Raw genomic sequence first — 23,483 nt, 5'->3', positions numbered from 1 at the left:
TTGTCTGGATACTACAAAAAATAGAGAAGTTGGATATGAAGCCTGGTATATCAGGAAAGAGAGTTGGTGAGGGAAAGGAAAGAGGCCAGGGATGTGACTCACTGAAGAGAGCATCTGCCTAACATGCTCCAGGCCTTGGGTTTGAGTCATAGTACTGAGAAGAGGACGGGAAGAGATGGCAGTGAGGTCGAATTGAATAACTCTTGTTGACCTTCCCCTCCTGTGGTCAGGTCTCAGCTAGACTCTGACCTTCTAACCCTAGACTAAAAGCCCAAGCCTTCCTGTATATCTGAAGCTCCACATAGCACCTTCTCTGACTCCTAAGTCTAGAACAGGTCTCCAGTCTTTAAGACAAAGGACATAGCCACATCCATGGAAATGTTGGCTGACAACTATCACTCAGTGCAAATAACTATGATAACTCTAGTATGATGTGCTGTTTTCTTCTACTGGACAATAAACTCTTCTAGAGAAAAGAGGCTTTGGGGTCCTAATTGCTTGTATGTGTGGCACTAGACGCACTGCCTAGTATGTATTAAGCCTTCAGTGAAGGCTTGGTGAGTGTAGATGAGTCATGAGTGAATGCGTTAGACACTCAGGTTGAGATCTGCCAAAGTCATTAGGAAATATGGCACTGGAGTTTGAGTAATCACAGGAAGAGATGGTGAGCTTTAGCCCACAGAGTGGCACACACCCATCCAACCTAGAGACTGGCACTGTTGACTTTCCTAACTTGAGGAGGAGGCAGGGTGGCAGTTTCTGTTGGTATAGGTAGGAATGTGAAGTGTGGGTGTTCCAAGGCACTGCATGCTTTGGATGGAAGAAGGTGACAAATAATATTCCCCTCTTTTGTTGCCTGCTCTAGAATTGTTTGCTAAAATGATGGCTACATCTTTGTGGTTTCCTCCTCTTTTCTAACAAAAGAATACATCTTTCCATGTTTTCTTCCCCTCTTTATTGCTTTCTCCTTAAGGAGTTTTTTTTTTTAAACAAAACAAAACTATTTTTTTAAAGATTTATTTACTTACACTGTAGCTGTCTGTCTTCAGACACACCAGAAGAGGGAGTCAGATCTCATTATGGATGGTTTTGAGCCACCATGTGGTTACTGGAATTTGAACTCAGGACCTTCGGAAGAGCAGTCAGTGCTCTTAACCACTGAGCCATCTGTCCACCCCCTCCTTAGGGAGTTTTAAGTCATATACTGGGCAATCTTTAATCAACATTTTCCCAATTCCATTTGTACAAAGTTTACTAGTGGCTGTCAATGAAGTCTATGGTGAATATCCTGTAGGTTAGTTACTAGAGTGTTTGATCAGCTTCTTTGTTTTCTGCTGTGCTGGAAATGAAAGGCAGGATATTTGGTAGACAGTCTCTCTAACACTGAGCTACTGATTACCCACAAAGGAGTTCCTGAATGTGCCACCCTTCCTCCTGACCCTGCCATGGTACAGAATGACACATACTAGTAACTCCACTGTTCAGTAAGCTACATTCCAAAGATGATGAACCGGGATCAGGACCTTCCTCCCCGCTCCCCACTTCGAACAGCCTTCAATTTTTGAGTAATAGTTTCAGGTAGTTTTAGGTAAACCATTCTCAGCAAGAATTTGTGTCCAAGGTTTCTGTATAGTTACATGAGCCAGTGCAGTGGTTTCATAATTGCTGTATTGTTAGTCAAACGCTGTAATTAGGGATGACTTCATAAGCATAAGATTCTTCTATGGGTGACGCCCTGATCCGTACCCTGTTGTACACCGTATCCTTTTATGAAAAAAAAAAAAAACCCAAACAAGGTTTTGTTTCCTTTTGTTTTATACCCAGAATTGAAAATCTGTTTTCCTATATCTCAGATGGTTAGGAAAGAGAGCTCCCCCGACTCCCGCTGATTTCTCTGTACAGAACAGTCAGGCAGACGGAAGAGAACAAAGGCTTTGCAGCCTGCTTTGCCAAAATGAAATGTAGGAAAACATATATAGAGAGAGTTCTGTTCAGTGAGTATTAGTACTCTCATATCATATGAACAAAGTTCACATTTGCACTTTTGTGGTAAGACAGGCTGCGAGGGTGGGGGGCAGGTTAAAAAAAAAGACATTTCAAAGAGCCATTTCCCTGCCTGTCATACATTATTAAACAGGCTTTACACTTGAATCTTAATCTTACTTCTTTATCTTTTATTCAGCATTCTTGCTCATAAGAAAATGTTCAGATGGAGAGGAATGTGACAGTATTAACAAGCTGTTGATGACTTCAAAGTATTTATACTAAAGTTACTTTTATTTTTTAAAATGTATCGCTTGCCTACACCTCAAGTTCTGTCTAGAGGCTGGCCTTGTGAAAGGGCCAAATTGAGTCATAGGTAAAATGTGACTGACAGGTTTTTATTATGCTCATCCTTCTTAAACTACCCTGAGTGAAGGCTTGTAATTTTTATATATGAGGGAGGCTTGTTATACTCTGTAGTCAATAATTATAAGGGAGATGAGACAGCTCTTCATGTATCCCATTTAAAAGACTTTTAGTAGAGCCAATGCCTGATATTTATAGTCTCTCACAATTACTTATGGAGTTATTTATTCCCCATTTTCTTTCACTGAGGATTTGAAGTTGCTGTATAATGCTTTGTAGCTTATAATTTGCCTTCACATACGTCATCTTTAATCTTTATGAGGATCCCGGGAAACAGGTATTATTAGTGCTATTTGCAAATGAGAAGCTGAGCCTCAGAGAAATGAAATAAACTAACTCATGGACTTACAGTTAGGAAGTAGCAGGACCAGGGTATTGATTGAGGGCCTCTCATTGCATGCCTAAGAAGAATATGTCCTTGAGACAGCAAGCAATCTCCGGGCATGACAAGCATTCAGGAAGTGTCCAGAAGCAGCAATGATAACAAATTATCTGTTTCACATGAAAGCCAGTCTTGGATACTTTCTTTGGGGGAACTTGTATGAAAATGAAGACGAAAAAAAAAAAAGAACAGAAATTGAAATAATTTCAGTGAGATCTAAGCATTTCCCAATTCTATAAGAAGATCACATAGTTCTATTTCCAGCACCCATGGGGTGGGGGGAGGGGGTGTCGGGGGTGGCAGGTCACAACTGTCTGCACCTACAGATGTAGTGGACTGATGTCCTCTTCTGGCCTCTACAGGCACAGCACTCAAGATGTGCATAACCAAACACACACACATTCAAAAAGAATAATAACATATTTTTTTTTGAAGTATGGTGTGAGGATAACAGGGGAACTCAAAGGCCTGTTGAGGAGGGATTTGAAAAGGGAGGAAGTGGAACGGAAAGATGCCCATTCCTGTCAGCTGGAATAAGAGTGACAAGCACAAGGTCAACAAGGATTGTAAGTGCTTTAAGTCCAGGCTTAACTCTTTCCAGTTTCTTACTGATGAGAGAGAGAAAAAAAAAACAGAAATGATATGTAGTATGTGAATGAAATCAGTTGTATAGTTTTATTATTGCTTGAAATGTGTTTTACTGACCTATTTTAGATAATTATGGATTCAAACTACCCAAACTAGAAAGGGCCTTTAGAGATAGAGGTCAAACCATATGTTTTAGATTTTCTCACTCCCAAGGCTGTTGTTCGATATATGTAGTTCATGGAAATGGCTAATAATTTTTCATTAAAAACAGGATTGGATGGGCATGGTGGAATAAGCCTTTCATTATAGCTTGATGAATTGTAGAGGTAAGAGGATTGCCAGTAGTTTGAAGTCAGCTGGATCTACATAGGGAGTGCCCGTCCAGCCAGGGATACAGAATCAGACTCCAATGTAAAACAAACTGAAATGATCACTGAAAATGTATGTAAATAAAATTATAATTAATCCTATCTAATATTTTTGTGATTGACACTGTTAAACATCATTAGTATGATACATAAGACAAACTTAGAATTCTTACCATAGGGATACAGCTTTATGTTGTAGGATGTTTGACCATATTATGAACCTAGAGACTGTGTTCTTTACTGAAAAACCTTTTCCTACTTGTGGTGCAGCTCAGCCCTAGCACACACCTTTAATCCCAGAATTTTGGACGCCCACGCCTTTAATCCAAAACAATGAAGGTAAAGATAGTGCATAGAAAGAAGACCACCATGTTCATAAACGGTGTCTAATTGAGTGACAGACAAAGTGACTAATAAGATTTGACGGAATAGGGTATTCTTATCTCACGAGAAGAAAGAAGAAAGGGAAGCTTCCATAAGGGGCAGTGTAAAGAGGAGGCAGTCTGTTTTACTGGGAGAATTTGACAGAAGAGAGAGGACAAGCTAGACGCCAGTAAAGGCAGAAAGAACCAGAAGATTAGAAAGAACATGTTGCCAACGTGAGTATGAAGACAAGCAGAGCCATTTAGGAGGAGGGAAGAAAAGTCAGATTGAATAAGATAACATGGGGAGGAGTTTGAGCCAGAATAGCTGAGTTGAACCAGCCAGTGAGAGTTCCGAAAGGAATAGAAAGGGATGGGTTTATTTAGCAGTAAGTCTCAGAATCCGAAAACATTCTAAGCCTAAATAAGATTGTACAGAGGCTAGAAACGTCCAGATCTAGGCCTAGAAGACAGAGGCAGTAAGCCACCACGACAACAATTACTTCAAGTGCCACAGACCCTCTGGGTCCCTATGTTTGCTTGGAACAGGTCTCTGGGGCAGGTGGGCAAGGCGTCGGCGGGTGACAGACAGACTAACACGCAAGATTGTGTAGAATCTGAATGTAATGTCAGGTCGAGCATCAAATTTTTTATACCCAAGAAATAACAAGAAACCAGGCAAAATACAATCCATCAATTTACAGTGACACAATACAAAAGGAATGTATATATCAAAAGAAGGCGGGGACCAGGCCGCTGCCACAAAGGGTAAAGCTAGTCACAAAGGGTAAAACTGCCACAGGTGTAAAGCTAGTCTATTGTTAAACCTACCACCAGGGGTTCTGCACTAGAAGACCTTTTCATGAATACTGCAATACTCCAACCCCGGTATTTCTTGGGTCTTCAGAAGAATTTACTAACTTGCTTCTAATATGAAGCTTGCTATACCTAGCTGTAGAGATCTCTGTCTCAGTGGGATTCCCTAGCTCTATTATGGTATTCTCTTGTTTGGGTGAGATTTCCTACTGTCCTTAGTAAATACTTTGCAGAACAGCTCTGAGCTACTGGCTCTGTCTTTTGTAATGCTTAATTAGCTACTGAATAGGTTAAGTTCCTTACTGCATTCTTACAGGATTCTAAGCTCGGCTTCTGGGACCTTGGAACACTGGGGAGATTTAACTCTAACAGAATTTAATCTTAAAAGGGATTTATAATAAAATATTAAAAGAGAGTTCGTAGTTACATACACCAGACTAATGTGGGAATAGGGTATGAGTATATGGGTAAATGAAAACGCCAAAGCTCTAGGAGGTGAGTTTCCGTGAAACTCTTTTCCTCGTTAAGTGCTTACTTTCAGCCTGTCAAGCAGACTTGAGCAGAGGGCGTGGCATTCAAGCAAATACAACTTACAGGTACAGCTACATCTTAATTTATTTTAAAACATTTTATGACTTTTAAACAAAGTGGCTACTTTATTTTGAGTCAAGATTGTTTGTTTCTTTACCTGTTTATTTAAGATAGGGTGTCACCAAATAGCCTTATCAGCCTGGAACTTGCTGCTTGAAACAAAATGGCCTTAAGCTCATAGCGACTGGCTCACATCTCCCAAGTGCTGGTATTAAAGGTGTAGGTCACCGCTGCTTGACTCCACACTTTTTCAAAATGTGTTTTCTTTTTGAGATTAGAATGTAATGACATAATTTTTTCCTTTCCTCCATACAGCATCTCCCATGGAGAGCTCTGCTTCAATTCAGGGCCTCCTTGGCCTTAGTTCTTATTATTTAAAATGACTACCTCTGGGCTCAGGTGAGAGCTCAGTTACTACAATGCCTACTTAGCATTCCTAAACTGTAGGTCCCATCCCCAGTACTGAATAAATCAGGCAGGACATGGCTGCCATCTCAGCATTTGCAAAAGGAGGTGAACAGATAAGCCTGAGAGAAGGTCTTAGTCAAAACAAGTTTGAGGCCAGCCTGGGCTGCACGAGATCCTCTATCAACAAACAAACAAACAAACAAACAAACAAATGGTGAAAACGCACAATGACAAAATGTATGTCTAGCTGGAGATACTTCTTACTTTTAAGGCATTTTTATATTTGAGATCATAATTTACTTTTCCCTCTTACCTCTCCTCCCTTTAATCCTTTCCATGTTCCCACTCTATATCAAATAAATTCATGACCTCTTCTTTTTTCTCCTTGTCTTTATTATTGTTGCATATATACATATATATTTAAATTATAAATGTAAAATCATATGTAGTAGGGCTGGTGAGATGGCTTAGTGGGTAAGAGCGCCCGACTGCTCTTCCGAAGGTCCGGAGTTCAAATCCCAGCAACCACATGGTGGCTCACAACCATCTGTAACAAGATCCGACGCCCTCTTCTGGAGTGTCTGAAGACAGCTACAGTGTACTTACATATAATAAATAAATCTTTAAAAAAAAATCATATGTAGTATATAATATCAACAATTTAACATAGTATTGTGTGTTAACATATACTCGTGGAATCTATATCAAAACCAAATATACTTCTTTTGACTGCTTTCTCTTTATCTTCCTTTTTTTTTCTCCCTTTGCTTTTAAAGATTTATTTATTTATTTATTATATGTAAGTACACTGTAGCTGTCTTCAAACACTCCAGAAGAGGGAGTCAGATCTCCTTATGGATGGTTGTGAGCCACCATGTGGTTGCTAGGATTTGAACTCAAGAGAAGTCGGATGCTCTTATCCGCTGAGCCATCTCACTAGCCCTCTTTATCTCCCTTTTAACAAGAGTGCTTGATAGGTGTCAATATGATTGATGTTTGAAATCAGTAACTTATTTTACAAGAATTATTAGCCAAGTGATTTTGACCTTCACCATGGCGCGCGCGCACACACACACACACACACACACACACACACACACACACACAAGATTCTGTCATACAATGCTTTTGAGTTATATCTTGGTGCATTCTTATCCTCTTTTAGTGTAGCTTAAGATTTTATCATTGGGAAGTTGCCACCAGGTGAGACCTCCTGAGTTCAACTCCCAGGAACCACATACTGAACAGAGAATCTATGCCAATAGTTGTCCTCTGACTTCTAAATGCATGCTGTGACAGACGTGTACCCATACCCACAGAATGGATAACTGTAAATATTTCTAAAAACTAAACTTTATTCTTGATTGATTCAGTTTCTTTTTCTTTTTTCTTTTTGTTTTTTTTTTGTTTTTTCTTTTTTTAATAGATATTTTCTTTATTTACATTGCAAATGTTATCCCCTTTTCTGGTTTCCCCTCCAAAAATCCCCTATCCCCTACCCTTTTCCCTGCTCACCAACCCACCCACTTCTTGGCCCTGGCATTCCCCTATACTGGGGCATAGAACCTTCACAGGACCAAGGGCCTCTCTTCCCATTGATGATCAACTAGGCCATTCTCTTCTACATATGCAGCTAGAGCCAGGAGTCCCTCCTTGTGTACTCTTTGATTGGTGGTTTAGTCCCTGGGAACTCTAGGATTACTGGTTAGTTCATATTGTAGTTCCTCCTAGGGGGCTGCAAACTCCTTCAGCTCCTTGGGTTCTTTCTCTAGCTCCTTCATTGAGGACCCTGTGATCAGTCTAATGGATGGCTATGAGCATCCACTTCTGTATTTGCCAGGCACTGGCATAGCCTCACAAGAGAGAGCTATATCAGGGTCTTGTCAGCAAAATCTTTCTGGCATCTGCAATAGTGCCTGGGTTTGGTGGTTGTTTATGGGATGGATCCCCAGGTGGGGCAGTCTCTGGATGGTCCTTCCTTCCATCTCAGCTCCAAACTTTGTCTCTGTAACTCCTTTCATGGGTATTTTGCTCCCTCTTCTAAGGAGGGACGAAGTATCCACACTTTAGTTTCTTTTTCTATATAGCTTTTGATGAATGAGAACTTGCCATTGATTGTTTTTTTTTATTTTGGGTGTAGATACATGGTTACCTATTCAGAGTGTTTTAGTACTTTGCAAGCCATCTTACTGTGTTTGTAATTTAGCAAATGCTAGTGTTACATATTCTTCATGAACTTTTTTGAAGAATGAGCCTTTTGTTTCCCTTTAGATCTTTACATGGATGAGATGGCGACCACCCAGATTTCCAAAGATGAGCTTGATGAACTCAAAGAAGCCTTTGCAAAAGTTGGTGAGTGCATTTTATACCACAACATATTGTTAGAAATTACCATAAATCAGCCTTTATCTGAGAAATATAGTGAGATTGACTCCAAAAATCAAGGTTAGGGTTAGATGGATAAAGTTTTAGACATTGTAGTCAAAACTATATTAATTCTGGCAGACATTACTCAACAGTTAATGGTGCATATCTGAATTCAATCCTGAAGACCCACTTGGTGGAAGGAGGGAACTTGCAGGAGCAAGTTGTTATGTGGACTCTGTGTGTGTGTGTGTGTGTATAGGTATGTATGTATAAATTTTAAAAATTTTAAAATATTTTAATAGAATCTAGTATTTAATATGGTCAATCATTTTTAGCTCAGAGTCCTAGTCATTAAATCTGTCCTGCTGTGGCACTTGAAAATTTAATGACATATGTATGTTATTAGAATATTTTCCATATCATGTTTTTTCTAAGGGGAGTATTTGGAGTGACCGCTGAAGCATTACTTAGATTTCACTGTTCCTGTGGTATTTTATTTGTTGAGGAAAGAGTCTCAATCTGTATCCAGGCTAGCCTTGAACTCATTATGTATACTGTTCATCCTTCTAAGAAGCATCAAATGAAGAGGGAAAGGCATATTGTGATGTCATTGTTTTCCCCTGGAACGGAGTATTGAACCCAAAATTTCATGCATGGCAGGCAAGTCCTCTACAGCTGAGCTGCATCCTCAGCCATTAATATTTTCAGACAGTCTCACTGAGCTATCCTGGGTGATATAAACTGTGATCCTCTCACCTAACCCAAGAATCATAATTATAGATACATGCCAACATATATGGCTTGTTTTCTTTTTTGTGTATTTGTGGTATACATATATACTAGACCAACTAAGCCTATAAGTAGCATGACCATCTTTTCCTTTCACTTTTTATTTTGAGACAAGGTCTCATACCCTTCCCAAACTGACCTTGAACTGACTCCAAAGGCCAGCCAGATCTTGAATTTGCTCTCTATGCCTCTTCTTCGGCTTCTCCAGTAGCTGGGGTTGCAAGCCTGTGACACCAGGTCAAGTTTTATTTTGTTTTGAACCTTTTAACATCATATCACATGCCTTCCAATTGAGTAGCTATGGAAGCAATGCATAGTGTTTTCATTCTATGCAAAGTTCAAGTCCATAAAGGATAAAGTGAATGGAGTGAAAACTAACTACTGATACAAATCCTCACAAGACACAGATTGTGCTTAAGCTTTGGCTCTCAACCTGTGGCTGTAAACACTTTGCAAAACCTCTGTCTCCAAAAATGTCTACATTATAATTCATAACAGTAGCAAAGTTACAGTTATGAAACAGCAACAAAAATAATTTTGTAGTTGGGGGCCACCCAACACGAGGAACGCCATTAAAAGCATTTTTCTGCATTAGAAAGGTTGAAACCCCCTCGCTTGAGGTGAACTGAAATCAAAGGGAGTAAAGTTAGAATATAATGGTTTGTTATTTAAATCAGAATTACTCTGAAACTCTAAAAGTCCTATTAGTATAACATTTAAAATGATAGCTATTTCTGTTCCCTTTACATTCACTCATTCATTCATTCATTCATTCATTTTTGAAACAGTCTCTTTTAGAGCAGAATGGCCTCCAGATTCACTCCAAATAGTCCACGATGACTTCAAACTCTTATTCCCATCCTCCCACTCTGTAGTGCTGAGATTGAAGACATTACCACCTGATTTAGGATTTTATTGCTGTGAAGAGACACCATGACCTTATTAAAAAACCAAACAAACATTGAATTGGCAGTGGCTTATAGTTCAGAGGTTTAGTCCATTATTGTCATGGCAGGATGGATGGCATGAAGACAGACATTGTGCTGAAGGTATAGTTGAGAGTTCTACATCTTGATCTACAGGCACCAGAAGGAGACTGTGTATATACTGAGCATAGCTTAAACATATAAGACCATGAAGCCTGCCTACAAGGCCGCACCTAATCCAACAAGGCTATATACCCCCTAATAGTGCCACTCCCTATGGGCCAGGTATTCAAACACATGAATCTGGGGGCGGGGGGCAAACTTTTTCAAACCACCAGGCTTTTATGCATACTATGCAAACTCTCCATCAACTGAGCTACATCCCTACATATGATCCTAATTTCTGTAATGGTATTTATATTAATAGAAACAGCATACCGTGAAGAGAATAATAACCTCCCTAGCTAGAGTGGCTATTCATATCCTGTCATAAGGCTAGACAGAAAAGGTTAAACTGTTCTGAATCATCACTTTATCTGTGTATATTTTACAAGGCAATATATTAACTTGCTGCACATATGACTCACTGGGAGAATGGAGTTACATAGGTAGATATTCAACTGATGAAAAATAGAAAATGAGTCCTTGGTCATAAGAGGTGGTGTTATTTTTTATTCATATTTTCTCTTTCATCAATATCCCATTAGAACTGTTCTTACCATAATTGCTTCAGAAACATATTTTCTCCCCCCCCCCCTTTTTTGGCATTTTCGAGACAGGGTTTCTCTCTGTAGTTCTGGCTGTCCTGAAACTCACTCTGTAGACCAGGCTGGCCTCGAACTCAGAAATCTGCCTGCCTCTGCCTCCCAAGTGCTGGGATTAAAGGCGTGTGACACCACTGCCCGGCTTTCTTTCTTCCTTATCTTTTGTTTACATTCATCTTTTAGTGTTAGGAACAGTTTGTTTCTTTATGTGTTAGAATAGGGACCATGAATTACTATGCCTAGCCTCCTGAAGGAAGGCCTTGACCTCATATATTGCCTTGTAGAAATATTTGTGTTCACTGTTTCTTTAAATTAACATTAAATGAGATGTGATTTACTTGATGGGACTTGGAGTACTTTTTTTTTCTATTTATAGTGTTGGGTTTTGTTTTCTTTATTTTTTTCATTTTTTTTATTAGATTTTTTTTTCCTTTACGTTTCAGATGCTATCCCAAAAGTCCCCTATACCCTCTCCCCACCCTGCTTCCCTACCTACCCATTCCCACTTCTTGGCCCTGGCGTTCCCCTGTACTGGGGCATGTGAAGTTTGTAAGACCAAGGGGACTCCCTTTGGAGTACTTTTTATGAGTTAGCAGCATAACTGTTTTGATAAGATATAATAGAGAATTGACCAATTATTGCCACGGTAAGAACAAGATTAAAATATACTTACTAAGGAGGGATCAATTAGAATTGTGGTCCTTAACCTTCCTAATGCTGTGATCCTTTGAAACAGTTCCTCATGTCCTAGTGACACCCCAACCATAAAATTATTTCATTGATAATTCATTAATATAATTTTGCTACTTTTATGTGTTATAATATAAGTAGATGATATGCATGATATCTGATATGCACCCCCCTGTAAAAGGGTTGTTTGACACCCTCAGTGGTCAAGACGCACATGTTAAGAACCATTGGATTAGAATTTTTACTGAAAGAAATTCAGAACAGCAGCAAAAACAAAAGCCTATCACTGTGTGAGTCTTTGAATGGCATAGGCAGGAGGTGGGGATGTATGAATTACTGAAACCTATACCCACAACAGGTTTTGCTCTACAACCCCAAACTAATATATACAAGCTGTCCCTCAAAAATTAGGAGGCCAGTATTTCTGCCTGTTTTGATTAATACTCTTTTTTAAATTTCCACTGTAAATACCTAGTGCAGTGTTGTCTACATGTTAGGTTCTCAATAAATACTTAATTACTTACATACCAAAGAAACACAGTCTTTTGATATACTGGGATTTTACCAGTATCAATTGTACACTCAAAAGGTCCTTGCTGGGAAGAATTTATTACTAAAGTTTTTTTGGGCATTACACCAAAGCACATAAAAGCAGCATGGGGTGTCTGTGAGGGTGAGTGTGTATTTGTCTGTGGGGGTGGGGTACTGTGTGGAAAATGCTTGTGCAGAGTCTATCTTTCAGAAACTCATTGAAAAGCTCTCCTGACTCTGGCTTTTCCTACAAACCTCTGTAGTTTTTACATGGCGTTGGATACAGAATCCTCAAGAGGCAGCTCTCAAAGGTGTTGTGGAACTAATTTTTTAATTTAAGGATCCCTTATTTATGAAACAAAGCTCTAGAACTTATTTTCCTTGCCATTGTTTCCTACTCTGTGTGGAAAGGGAGAGCAGAGACAATTACTTTGTCTCACTTCATTTGTGACAAAATATGGAAATCGTTTTCCTTATCTATTAACAATAATAGCCTTGATTATCTGCTTAGAAACTCAACAAAATCACAGTGGGCAGAGAAAAATCTCTGTAATCATGACTAATCACAGGTTTTGTTCAATCAATTAATAGTGCTTCGAAACTCTTTACCAGCAATAAATTGAGTATTAGGATTTAAAGTTCTTTCACTAGCTTCTTGCACCTGCTCTAATCATATGCAATTATTTTAATTATACCAACAATTGTCTCAGGATTTCCCTCTGGGTTAGTGGAAACCATAGTGCTACCCTTTTTCCCCAACACAAACTTTTCCTGTTTTAATGTAAATGCTGACATCCTGCATGGTTTTATAAAAGAGAATAAAGCTTGGTATGTTGAGGCCTGCCAGGCATCCTTGCAGTTTATAATCCTTGTGCTAGAGTGGCTACAGGAATATCTCAAGAGTACGAGGTTAGCCAAGGCTAGATAGGGAGACCCTGACTCTATATTTTTCAAGCCAGAAGTGATGGCACACACCTCTAATCCCACTACTTGGCCACATCTCTGAGAGTTCAAAACCCTGTTTCAAAATAAATAATCTTGATAGATAGATAGATAGATAGATAGATAGATAGATAGATAGATAGATAGATAGATAGATAGATGTAGTTTTCCTCCTTTGGGCAGTGACAGTACATGGCTTTAAGCCTAGTACTGGGAAGGCAGAAGCAGGTGAATCTCTGTTTGTTGGAGGCTAGCCTGGTCTAAGAAGTCTCAAGACAGACAGGGGTGCATACAGAGAACCCTGCCTCAAAAACCACACTACACACACACAATGTGTATATGTGATTTTGTTTTCATTTTATATATTAATTTACAAAGTGAATGTTTACCAGATACAAGATGTCTTTTACATTCTAAGACTTCAATTTTATATTGTTACTTCCCTCAAAAATTGAATTTTGGATGGCTTAAAATACTCTCAGTTTGACTTTGGTCTGTTGCAAGACCACTTTCTTAAAAATAGGACTTTGGAGTGCTGGAAAGGTGACTCAGGGTTTATAGCTACTCTTGTAATAGGTCTGGGTTCAATTCTCAGAACCAACATAGGGGGTTCACAACCATCTACAACTCCAAGTCCAGATCAGACACCCTCTTTTCCTCTTCTGAACTCTGTGGACAGCTGCAATCACGTGTATACATATTCCACAACACACACACATAATTACAACAAAGATATATCTATAAAAATAGTAATAAAATATGATTTTTTTTCTTCCCCAGAGCATGCTCTATCTAGTAAACTTTTGTAAAGATGAAAGTCAGGATATTTGAAACACAAGAATACTGGGGTTGCTTAAGTGGCCAGGAATAGTATGGGTGCATTCCTTTGAGGTTCCCACCAAATGAAGCCAAAAACATTTTGGTTGTGGTGATTTTAGAGTACCACATTTCTCTCAGTCCAGAAAATGGAACTGTTTCCAATTACTTGATGTTCTCTAGTATATAGAAACCACATCATGATGTCACACAAAAAAATGGCAGTTGAGTCCAGATTACTTTCAATGTTAAATAAAACTACACAGCACACATTTGTTTAATTATACCTTCAAATAGAAAACTGCAAAAACTAGGAGGCAGTTCTGTCGGTAAGTTGTAGAGCTATTGGTTAGTTTATAGATGGAACTGGGCATTCACACACACACTTACAAATGTGGGGGGGGGATGTATTTATAGGCCCAAACTAACAGAAATGAATGAACAAGCAGATAAATGAATAAAACTGGGCATGGTGATATATGCCAGCAAGTCAAAAATTTAGAAGTAGAGACAAGAAGAGGGATTCAAGGCTAGTCTTAGCTACATAACAAGTACAAGACCAGCATGTACTACCTTCTATTCTGTCTCCTAATACTAAATAAGTAAAGAAATACTGCATCTCAACTAAAAGATAAATTAGCTAGTGTTCTTTCACTGTGCTGTGTGGTCCATTATCAATGCAATATTAGAAGTGGATGTTTGGGGATAGCCTGGAGACCATGTGCTGATGGAAAGTTCTCTGAGGACCTGTGTGAGGATTCGAGCTGGACCGCACACATGTGAGAACATGACCACAAATATGTGTATGTCAATATGTTTAGAGAGAAGAGAGTAGCAGCAGGTAGGCAGCTATCAGCAAACTGCTAGAAACATACAGGAAAAGATTAGAAACATTTCTGAATACCCATTCCTGGCCCTCTAGATTGCTCAAGTGTTCACATCTAGGTGAACTCCACCTTTGGGGATCCACTCCTGAAAGTCCAATATAAAAGATGAATAAGCAAGCTCTAGTCTACCCTAGACTAGACTCATTAAATATCCACTTATGTTCATTATGTTCCTATCTTAGAAAGTAGAAGCTGAGCTACAGGGTTAGATCCACATCTGAAGATATATATAGTAGCATCCTTTCCTTGGCATTTTTCCAAGACAGGGCTCTCTGGGTAGCCATGACCATCCTAGAACTTGCTCTGTATACCAGGCTGGCCCAGAACTCAGAGATTGACCTATCTCTGCTTCCTGAGTGCTGGGGTTAAAGGTGCCCACAAGCAGTATCCAGCTAAGTTTTCAAACTTCAATACCTAATGAAAGCTTGGTTTTACTACTTGGACCTTAGGGTGTAATAAAGAAAATATATGTATATATGCTCCTGTCAAAAAAACCTTTTGGTCAGTTGTGTTCCAAAAATTGTTTTGGGATTTATTAATTTTGTGTGTTTTCTGTGTGTGTGTGTGTGTGTCTGTGTGTGTGTGTGTCTGTGTATGTGTGTGTCTGTGTGTGTGTGTATGTGTGTGTCTGTGTGTGTGTGTGTGTCTGTGTGTGTGTGTGTGCGCCACATATGTGTCTGGTACCTGCAGAGGTAAGAAAGGGATGTCAGATTCCTTGGAACAAAAGTTCTGAATGTTGACAAGCTATCAGATGGGTGCTGAGAAGTAAGACTGAGTTCTCTGCAAGAGCAACAAGTACTCATAAATACTGAACCATCTCTCCAGCCCCTGGTCAAGTCTATAAATCAATGATTTTGTATTGTAGACTTTCAACTTTTATAGACTTTCAACATCATGTGTGTTTCTGTAAATCCATTATTAGACACATACATTCTCTATCAATGTTTTTTAATTTAAAACATTTTAAGAATACATTAGGTAAGCTAAACTGAAATTTTTAAAATTCCAGCCTTTTCAAAAGATTGTATGACTGAACTGGATTGATTTTCTTCTTTTAATTGTGGACACTGTCCACAATGGGTTAATGTAGGAGCCATATGTGCATTAAATATGATGGCCCACAGTTGCAACCTCTTTTTTAGAAAAACACTATATTTAGACAGATTCAAGAAGAGTTAAAGCAACACACACACACACACACACACACACACACACACACACACACACTCCCTGAGGGTCAAAGGAAATCCTCATTTTTCTTACTGTCAGATTTATAACACAAAGTAGCACCTTAAAAGATGCTTTTGAAGGGATGGGTTATACTGCATACCACCTAGGCAAGGGCACTGTAAAACAGCAGCCAAAATCAAAACCACTTGAATTCTGGCTCAACCTTCTCCAGACAAGGACTTAAAATAGCTTAAATAACAGGATGCAAGGGGAGGGAAAACATTTCCTTTTAAGGATGTGCATTCTTGGTGTGATTCAGACTTCTGCAGGAACATGGCAGGAACATGAGTTTGTTTGCTTTGAGGTAACTTGGGGGAGGGTGTTGAAGGAGGTAACTGGCATTTAAACTAATGCTTGGTAAAAAGAGAAGAATGAGATTTCCTTTAAAACAAAATGCAGATGTGACTCTACATGTGTCATCTGAGACACGGAGAGACAGATGGAGAGTGAATTCCTTGTAACCAATAGTTAGTGTGTTTCTGATGAATTCAGCAGCCAGAGGAAAAGATGGTTCTGCCTAGTACAATCTTGAGTGCCTCCTAGTGATTTTTTGCCCAAGTATAATGTTTTTCAGTGTTTGTTTTTTAAATAAACTTTTTACATTTGTTAAATGTTAGCTCATTACTTTGTGCAAGCACTTGGTTTGGCAGCTAGGTAGCCTTCCTTTTTTTTCCCCCTGTGGCATGTTAGTGTCCCTATAATAATCATATTTTCAGAACTACAATGCTCGTAGAAGCATTGTGACTGTTGTGGATAACATAAGCTATATGCAAATGATTTATATTTTTAATCAGTCATTAGAGAATGTGGTGGTATAAGAGGCAAGTCTTCCAAATACAAAGCCTCTTCCTTCTCACATATATATATATATATATATATATATATATATATATATATATATATATATATATATATAGTGTGTAGTGAGAAGCAGTGAGTGAGCCAGAAATGGGTTCCAGAATGTTGGCAGCTTTAATGAGAAAATAAAGAGGTACCATCGTGCCTGCTGATTGCAATTTTAGTTTCCAGTTAAAACCGCTTTTGATCTGGGTCTGTTTCTTAGATGCTCATATTATTAAAATGTTATGTTCATATCAAATTCAGAATGGGAAAAGTTCACCATCAACCATGACCTTAGCTCTCGGTGAATAACGTTACTGGTAGGATGGATTCTGGTGAAACCAGCGTGCTCCCTCATTTCTCTGGAACGTTAGATTGCTGTCATTGCTTCAGAGATGTACTGCTAGGTTTGATTTCTGCTTTTTTAAACTGGAGATTGGAAAGACAATCACATAAAATGCTTGGAATATAATTACACACTCTTCTGTGCCTTGTAAGGATTTTACCAGCTGGGAGGTTTTGTAAAATTAATTCTTAGCGGCGGCCATTTTCTGGCTCTCTCTGCCTTCTTAAAGACATTGAAATTGTTCCCTTCCAGTCCAGTCCTAAGGACGACCGACCCATTGTGATTTGCTTAATACAAGCACCAAAATGCCACAATGTAAATAGGATTAGCATCTACTGAGAACATACAAGAAGGTAGCCAAGTAGAATTTAGGAAAGAAAGATCATACAGTGATACACAATTTCTCCCTTCCCCACACCTCTCTTTTCTTAGGACTTGGTTTCTCTGTGTAACCCTGGCCTACTTAGGCTCTCTCTGTAGACCAGGCTGGCCTCAAACACTGGGATCTACCTGCCTCTGCCTCCTGAGTATTGGGATTAAAGAAAGGTGTGTACCATTGCCTGGCTAGATGATACACATTCTAGTCGCTAAAGGTGAAAAATGTAAATATCCTCAGGGTTGTCAACGATGTACAAAAATTTAAGAGATATTGGTTCAAGTGAGACCCAAGGGTTTTAACTTAATTTAACTTCTCATTTATTTTCTTCTTTTATTTAGGCCCAGCCTTGTGTCTCTGACAGATGGCTATGGTCACTTAGAAAACCAAATTACACATCAGGTGGTTGCTGGGTGGGGACAGGATTAGAACAAAGGGAGAAAGATTAAATGTTATTTGAGAGATATCTCCGTCAAGTTTTGGCTTCCTGATGAACTGGCATTTCGTCTGTTTTGGGTGCTTTTTCTGTATTTTTTGGTCTTCGCTGCTAAGTTTTGTTTTGAAAACACTCATCTAGGATTAGAGCATTCTTCCTGCAGTTAATGTCTGAGAATTAGTTTGTGCAGTATTTTAGAGCATTGACTCTAGAGCGTGGGGCCCAGCAATAGAGCTCGTCCTTAGCATGCATAAAGCCCCAGTGCTGGGACTAAAGGTGTCCACCCCAACTATCCCTGCCTTGGCAGAACTTCCCTAATCAAATTCCTAATCAAACCATTTCCATCTTGGTCATCTTGGTCCATTTGCTTATTTGTAGATTATTACTTCCCTTACATTGTAATATACCTAAGCTACAGTAGCCTAAAGATTATTAGATAATTTATAGAATCATTTTAATGCCTGCTTTACTCAGTACTCCATTCTCTTGAATTGTGTTTGTCTTAGAATAACGTTTGTTTATATTAACTCAAAAAACTGGCCTCCACAGCTATGTTACCCCAGGTCAGATGTGCTTTGACATAAAAATCTGTGTGAAACCATAAAACCTATTTTGGAAAAAGAAAAGAATACACATAAAAATCCTACATGCTGCATAGAGATAGTAGAAATTGTTACACCATGACACAGTTTGTTGGTGTTTAAAGTATTATTTCTAAGACTCCTCTTGTTTCTATGATTTAATAATAGCTTTACACACTAGAAACTATACTTTCTTATAATCAGGGATGCTATTTCTAAGTAAAGCTTTGTACACATTTTTAAAAATACAAGGTACACGATATGAACAAAACATTGCCCTTTCAGTTAAAACAGACATTCCTCCTCTGTACATCCTTAGATTCCAAAGGATAAAAAAATATTGTAATTAGGCAGGCATGTAAAATGATGATATTCTTACAAATTTATTTCTAATCTTTTTTCTGTTTTATCTTTCTGTTTGTTTCTTGGCTATCTTTTTCCTTCCTTTTCACAAAGATCTCAACAGCAATGGATTCATTTGCGACTATGAGCTTCATGAGCTTTTCAAGGAAGCTAATATGCCACTGCCCGGATATAAAGTGAGAGAAATTATTCAGAAACTCATGGTGGATGGTGACAGAAATAAAGATGGGAAGATCAGCTTTAATGAGTTTGTTTATGTAAGTATATCCAAATCGGAATATGAAAATTCATTGTTGTTCCACTGTATGCTGGGAAACAAAGTATAAATACCACTGTATTGATGGTTAACTATCATATTAATACTCTACTACCTTGTAACATTTTTGTCATTCTGACTTCTAAATTTAAATTCTTCAGCTATTAGAATATTTTTAAAAATATGAAAAAATGGTACATTGAAAAAACCAAAGCTATAGCACAATGCTCACTTGTGGCCAGAAACAATCTCCTTTGGGGCATCATTAGAGAGCATCTATTAAGATGCTAAATAACAGCTTTGAGGCATTCTTTCTCTTCCCCATATAGAAGATCATGGTACACAAGTTTACTGATATCATATGACTGAGTCTTAGAAGTTTCCTGAGCTAAAGTTTCTAATGAAAAGGTGTTTTCTCCCACACCCCACTACTTGTAATATTTAAATGTCTCGTTTTCCCCAGGGTGACCATATTGATAATTAAAAGCTAGAAGTATATCTTTCGGTATGTTTGGAGAAGTGTTTACAATTTTGTTTTCTTGTATAGTATCATCAAATATTCCTCAAGGTTTATGGCTAATTTCATAACACTTCTCCTCCATAAACACTTAGTTCAGTTCCTGTAGCATGTGTGACAGGCATGAGCTTCTTTATCAAGATAGAACTATTTTAGCTGCCTGAATTACAGCCAACATTGTAGTGAATTACAGATTTTCAGTCTAGATTTGTTAAGAAATTATTGCATGATGACATTTTAAATAGCTGTTGCTTCTTCTCACTTAAGAACACCCTTAAGGGTTAGCAAGATAGTTTGACATTTAAGAGTACTAGCTGCTCCTCCAGACTACCTAGGTTCAGTTCAAATGGAGGCTTATGACTAAGTGTTTGTGATTCCAGTTGCACAGGAAATGCGCCCACTTCTGGTTTCCCTAGGCACTGCACATGAGTTGGACACAGCCTATAAACCAAGGCACTGGTGGCATATGCCTTTAATTACAGGATTTAGGAGACAGAGGCAGACGGATATTTGTGAGTTCAAGGCCAACCTGGTCTAAAGAGCTAATTCTAGAAAGCAAAAGTTATACAGTGAAGCCCTGTCTCACAGGGGAAAAAAATAATTGAAAAGAACACCCTTAAGGCAGACATGGTGGTACAGACCTTTCTCAAGTTCGAGACAGTCATTGCTGCAAAGAGAGACCCTGCCTCAGATAAGAAACATTCATGGTTGGGGTTTTGTTTTTGTGTTGGGGTTTGCTTTATTTAGTTTGTTTTGAGACAGTCTGAATTTAAAGTCATGATCATCCTGCCTTGGCCTCCAGAGAGCTTACTTAGCCTACCTCTAGATTGTATGGATGTTACTATTTATTTATTTATTTATTTATTTATTTATTGCCTTGTTTTTTAAGACTACCTTTGGCTGTGTAGCTCAGACTGGCCTCCAGTTTGTTATTTCTTCCTGCCTCAGCATCCCCAGTGCTGGGATTTTAGGAGCATGCTGTACTGCTCCTATAACCGGTGATTATTTTAAGCTTGAATTTGAGTTGATCTTGCAAGGCATTGTTTTCAGTATACTGCAAACTAGGAATTACTTTTTCCTATTTGTCACCAAGATCCCAGCGTGCATGTTCTCCTTTTCCATACTTCATCTTGGCACCAATACATCTGCTGTTATAGCATATGCTCTCATCAGTTACCATGACTCATTATGACAACTGAAATTCAGATATGTTCCCTCTGAGCAGAACTAACGCAAAGAACACAGCATATGGTCTGGAAACAAATAGACTACATAGGGCTGTAGAGATGGCAGTGGTTGAGAGCACAGATTGCTTTTCCAGAGGACCCAGGTTCAAGTACCACCACCCACATAGCAGCTCACAACTGTCTGTAATTCCAGGATCTACACTCTCACGATTTCTTAAAACCAAATAGACCTGTCAGATGTGGGGAATGGGTGGTCGTTACTGAAAAATACAGACGTGTATCATTATTATACTTACACAGTTCTTGCCATTTTCCTTGTGAAAAACTGATTTCCTCCCATCATTTCTGTCTCCAGTTATGTCCAAAGCATTTGCTTTGAATTCTGTGTTCAATAGTAAGTTACAAATGTTTTGCGGTGTCAGCACTTGCATGTCTCTGTTCGTACTTTGCATGTGTCGCTGTGAATTTCAAGCAGATCAGAGAAGTTGGGAACTATGGTTAGGTGCTTTTCATATAACTTATAGCTGAGAGTTTGTTAACTACTAGGAAGAAGCAGCCTAAGCCATTAGCATCTGTACTCTAACTGGTAATGTTGAGGACACCATTATAAACTTGTCTACCAAAAAAATGATCATGATAAAACTTTCAATTTTGTATTTTTTAAAGACTGCGGTTTCTACACATCATTTAGTGGCTTTTAAGTGACAAGGTAATGTTGACTTAGTATGTACTTTAAAAGTAGAGGCATAATAATTTGGGCAAAACCAAGGATTTTTTGGAATAAAAAAGTAAGGAGGGGCTGGAGAGTTGGCATGGTGGTTAAGAGCACTAGTTATTCTTCCACAGGTCCTAAGTTCAATTCCCAGCACCCATACGGTGACTCAGAACTATCCAGTATGATCTGATGCCCTCTTCTGTCATGCAGACATACAGGAAAACAGCAGTCAAATACATAAATAAATATAACAAACGACAAAAGAATATATTTTTTAGAAAATTAAGGAGGGCATTTAAGATCAAAGTAATATTTAGAAGGATTTCCACTCTCTTGTTTGAGACAGGATCTGTCTCTGTAGCCCTGGTTGTCCTGGAACTGGCTACGTTGACCAGGCTGGCCTCAGACTCACAGAGGTGGACCTGCCTTTGCCTCACGTGCTACAATTAAAAATGTGATCACGGCTGGGTGGTGGTGGCGCACGCCTTTGATCCCAGCACTTGGGAAGCAAGAGGCAGGCGGATTTCTGAGTTCGAGGCCAGCCTGGTCTACAGAGTGAGTTCCAATACAGCCAGGGAATACACAGAGAAACCCTGTCTCGAAAAAACAAAACAAAACAAACAAACAAAAAAATGTGATCACTTTGCCTTGCTTCAACATGAAACAAGCATATGAAAATGAAAGTGAGTTGACCAGCACTGTCTGGAGGGTGAGAAGCCTTTCTTTGTTGGTCCTCTGCTAATCAAGACCCTTGAACTGGGACCTGAGAAATGGCTCAGCAGCACTGGCTGCTTCTCCAGAAGTCCCAGCACTGAAACAATCTGTGACTCTAGTTCCAAGAAATCCATTGCCCTATTCTGGTCTCCAAGGACATCACTAAGATGTTAAAGTGACCCACATAAACTATCATAATCCTGTGGCCATCACTGTTAGAAGAAAGGGGGACATTGTAATGGCTGTCCACTCTCATGTGCTTTGCTGCTGATTTAATGCTTTCCAAGTTCTCAGAGAAAATTGACTCATGGCCGAACTACACTAGAACCAGAGACTGCAACTCTTTTTTTTTTAATTAGGTATTTTCCTCAATTACATTTCCAATGCTATCCCAAAAGTCCCCCATACCCTCCCACCCACTCCCCTACCCACCCACTCCCACTTTTTGGCCCTGGCGTTCCCCTGTACTGGGGCATATAAAGTTTGCATGTCCAATGGGCCTCTCTTTCCAGTGATGGCCGACTAGGCCATCTTTTGATACATATGCAGCTAGAGTCAAGAGCTCCGGGGTACTGGTTAGTTCATATTGTTGTTCCACCTATAGCGTTGCAGAACCCTTTAGCTCCTTGGATACATTCTCTAGCTCCTCCATTTGGGGTCCTGTGATCCATCCAATAGCTGACTGCAACCCTTGCTTTAGCATAAGGAAAGGAAAAGAAGGGCAGTGGTGGCGCACGCCTTTGATCCCAGCGCTCAGGAGGCAGAGGTAGTGGTTTTCTGAGTTCAAAGCTAGCCTGATCTACAGAGTGAGTTCTAGGACAGCAAGGGCTACACAGAAGGACCCTGTCTGGAAAAAAAAGAAAGAAAAAAGAAAAAGAAACATGTTCTCCGATGCTAGGTTTGGTGTTAGGTGAAGTAGAGTATAAAGCAGTATTCAGTGTAAGCTAAGCTACAAAGTATATCAGTTTCTATTTTCAAGGATAGATGAAGGGCAGAAGAGGCTCCTAATACAGTAAACAAACTTCAAAGCCAGGACTGTAATTAATACTTGTTTTTGTTTTGAGTATCACAAGTTGAAGTTACTAGCCTTGTTTATTTATTTATTTATTTATTTATTTATTTTAGTTTTTTGAGGGAGATTTCCTCTGTGTAAGAACTCAAGCTCTCCTGGAACTCTCTGTAGACCAGGCTGGCCTCGCACTCACGGAGATCTGCCTGCCTCTGCCTCCCAAGTGCTGGGATTAAAGGCATCTGCTGTCATGCCGTGCTACTGGGCTTTTTAAATG

At 39.1% G+C, this 23,483-nt stretch overlaps 1 protein-coding gene across 7 annotated transcripts in view; it reads left to right on the top strand.

Moving 5' to 3' along the window:
* Window positions 1-23,483, top strand: part of Pls3 (plastin 3 (T-isoform)) — an 89,530-nt gene that overhangs the window by 40,034 nt on the left and 26,013 nt on the right. For all 7 annotated transcript variants that reach the window (NM_001346519.1, NM_001346520.1, NM_001166453.1 and 4 more), the window contains exons 2-3: window positions 8,196-8,276; window positions 18,902-19,065. In NM_001346519.1, the coding sequence (NP_001333448.1) occupies window positions 8,204-8,276; window positions 18,902-19,065 (237 nt within the window). In that variant the 5' untranslated portion in view covers window positions 8,196-8,203. The remainder of the gene's footprint in view (window positions 1-8,195; window positions 8,277-18,901; window positions 19,066-23,483) is intronic.

This window comes from Mus musculus, chromosome X, assembly GCF_000001635.26.
Source record: "Mus musculus strain C57BL/6J chromosome X, GRCm38.p6 C57BL/6J".
Classification (NCBI taxonomy): Eukaryota; Metazoa; Chordata; class Mammalia; order Rodentia; family Muridae; genus Mus; species Mus musculus.
The sequence above is the reverse complement of the archived record's forward strand: the minus strand, read 5'-3'. Positions and strand labels throughout refer to the sequence as shown.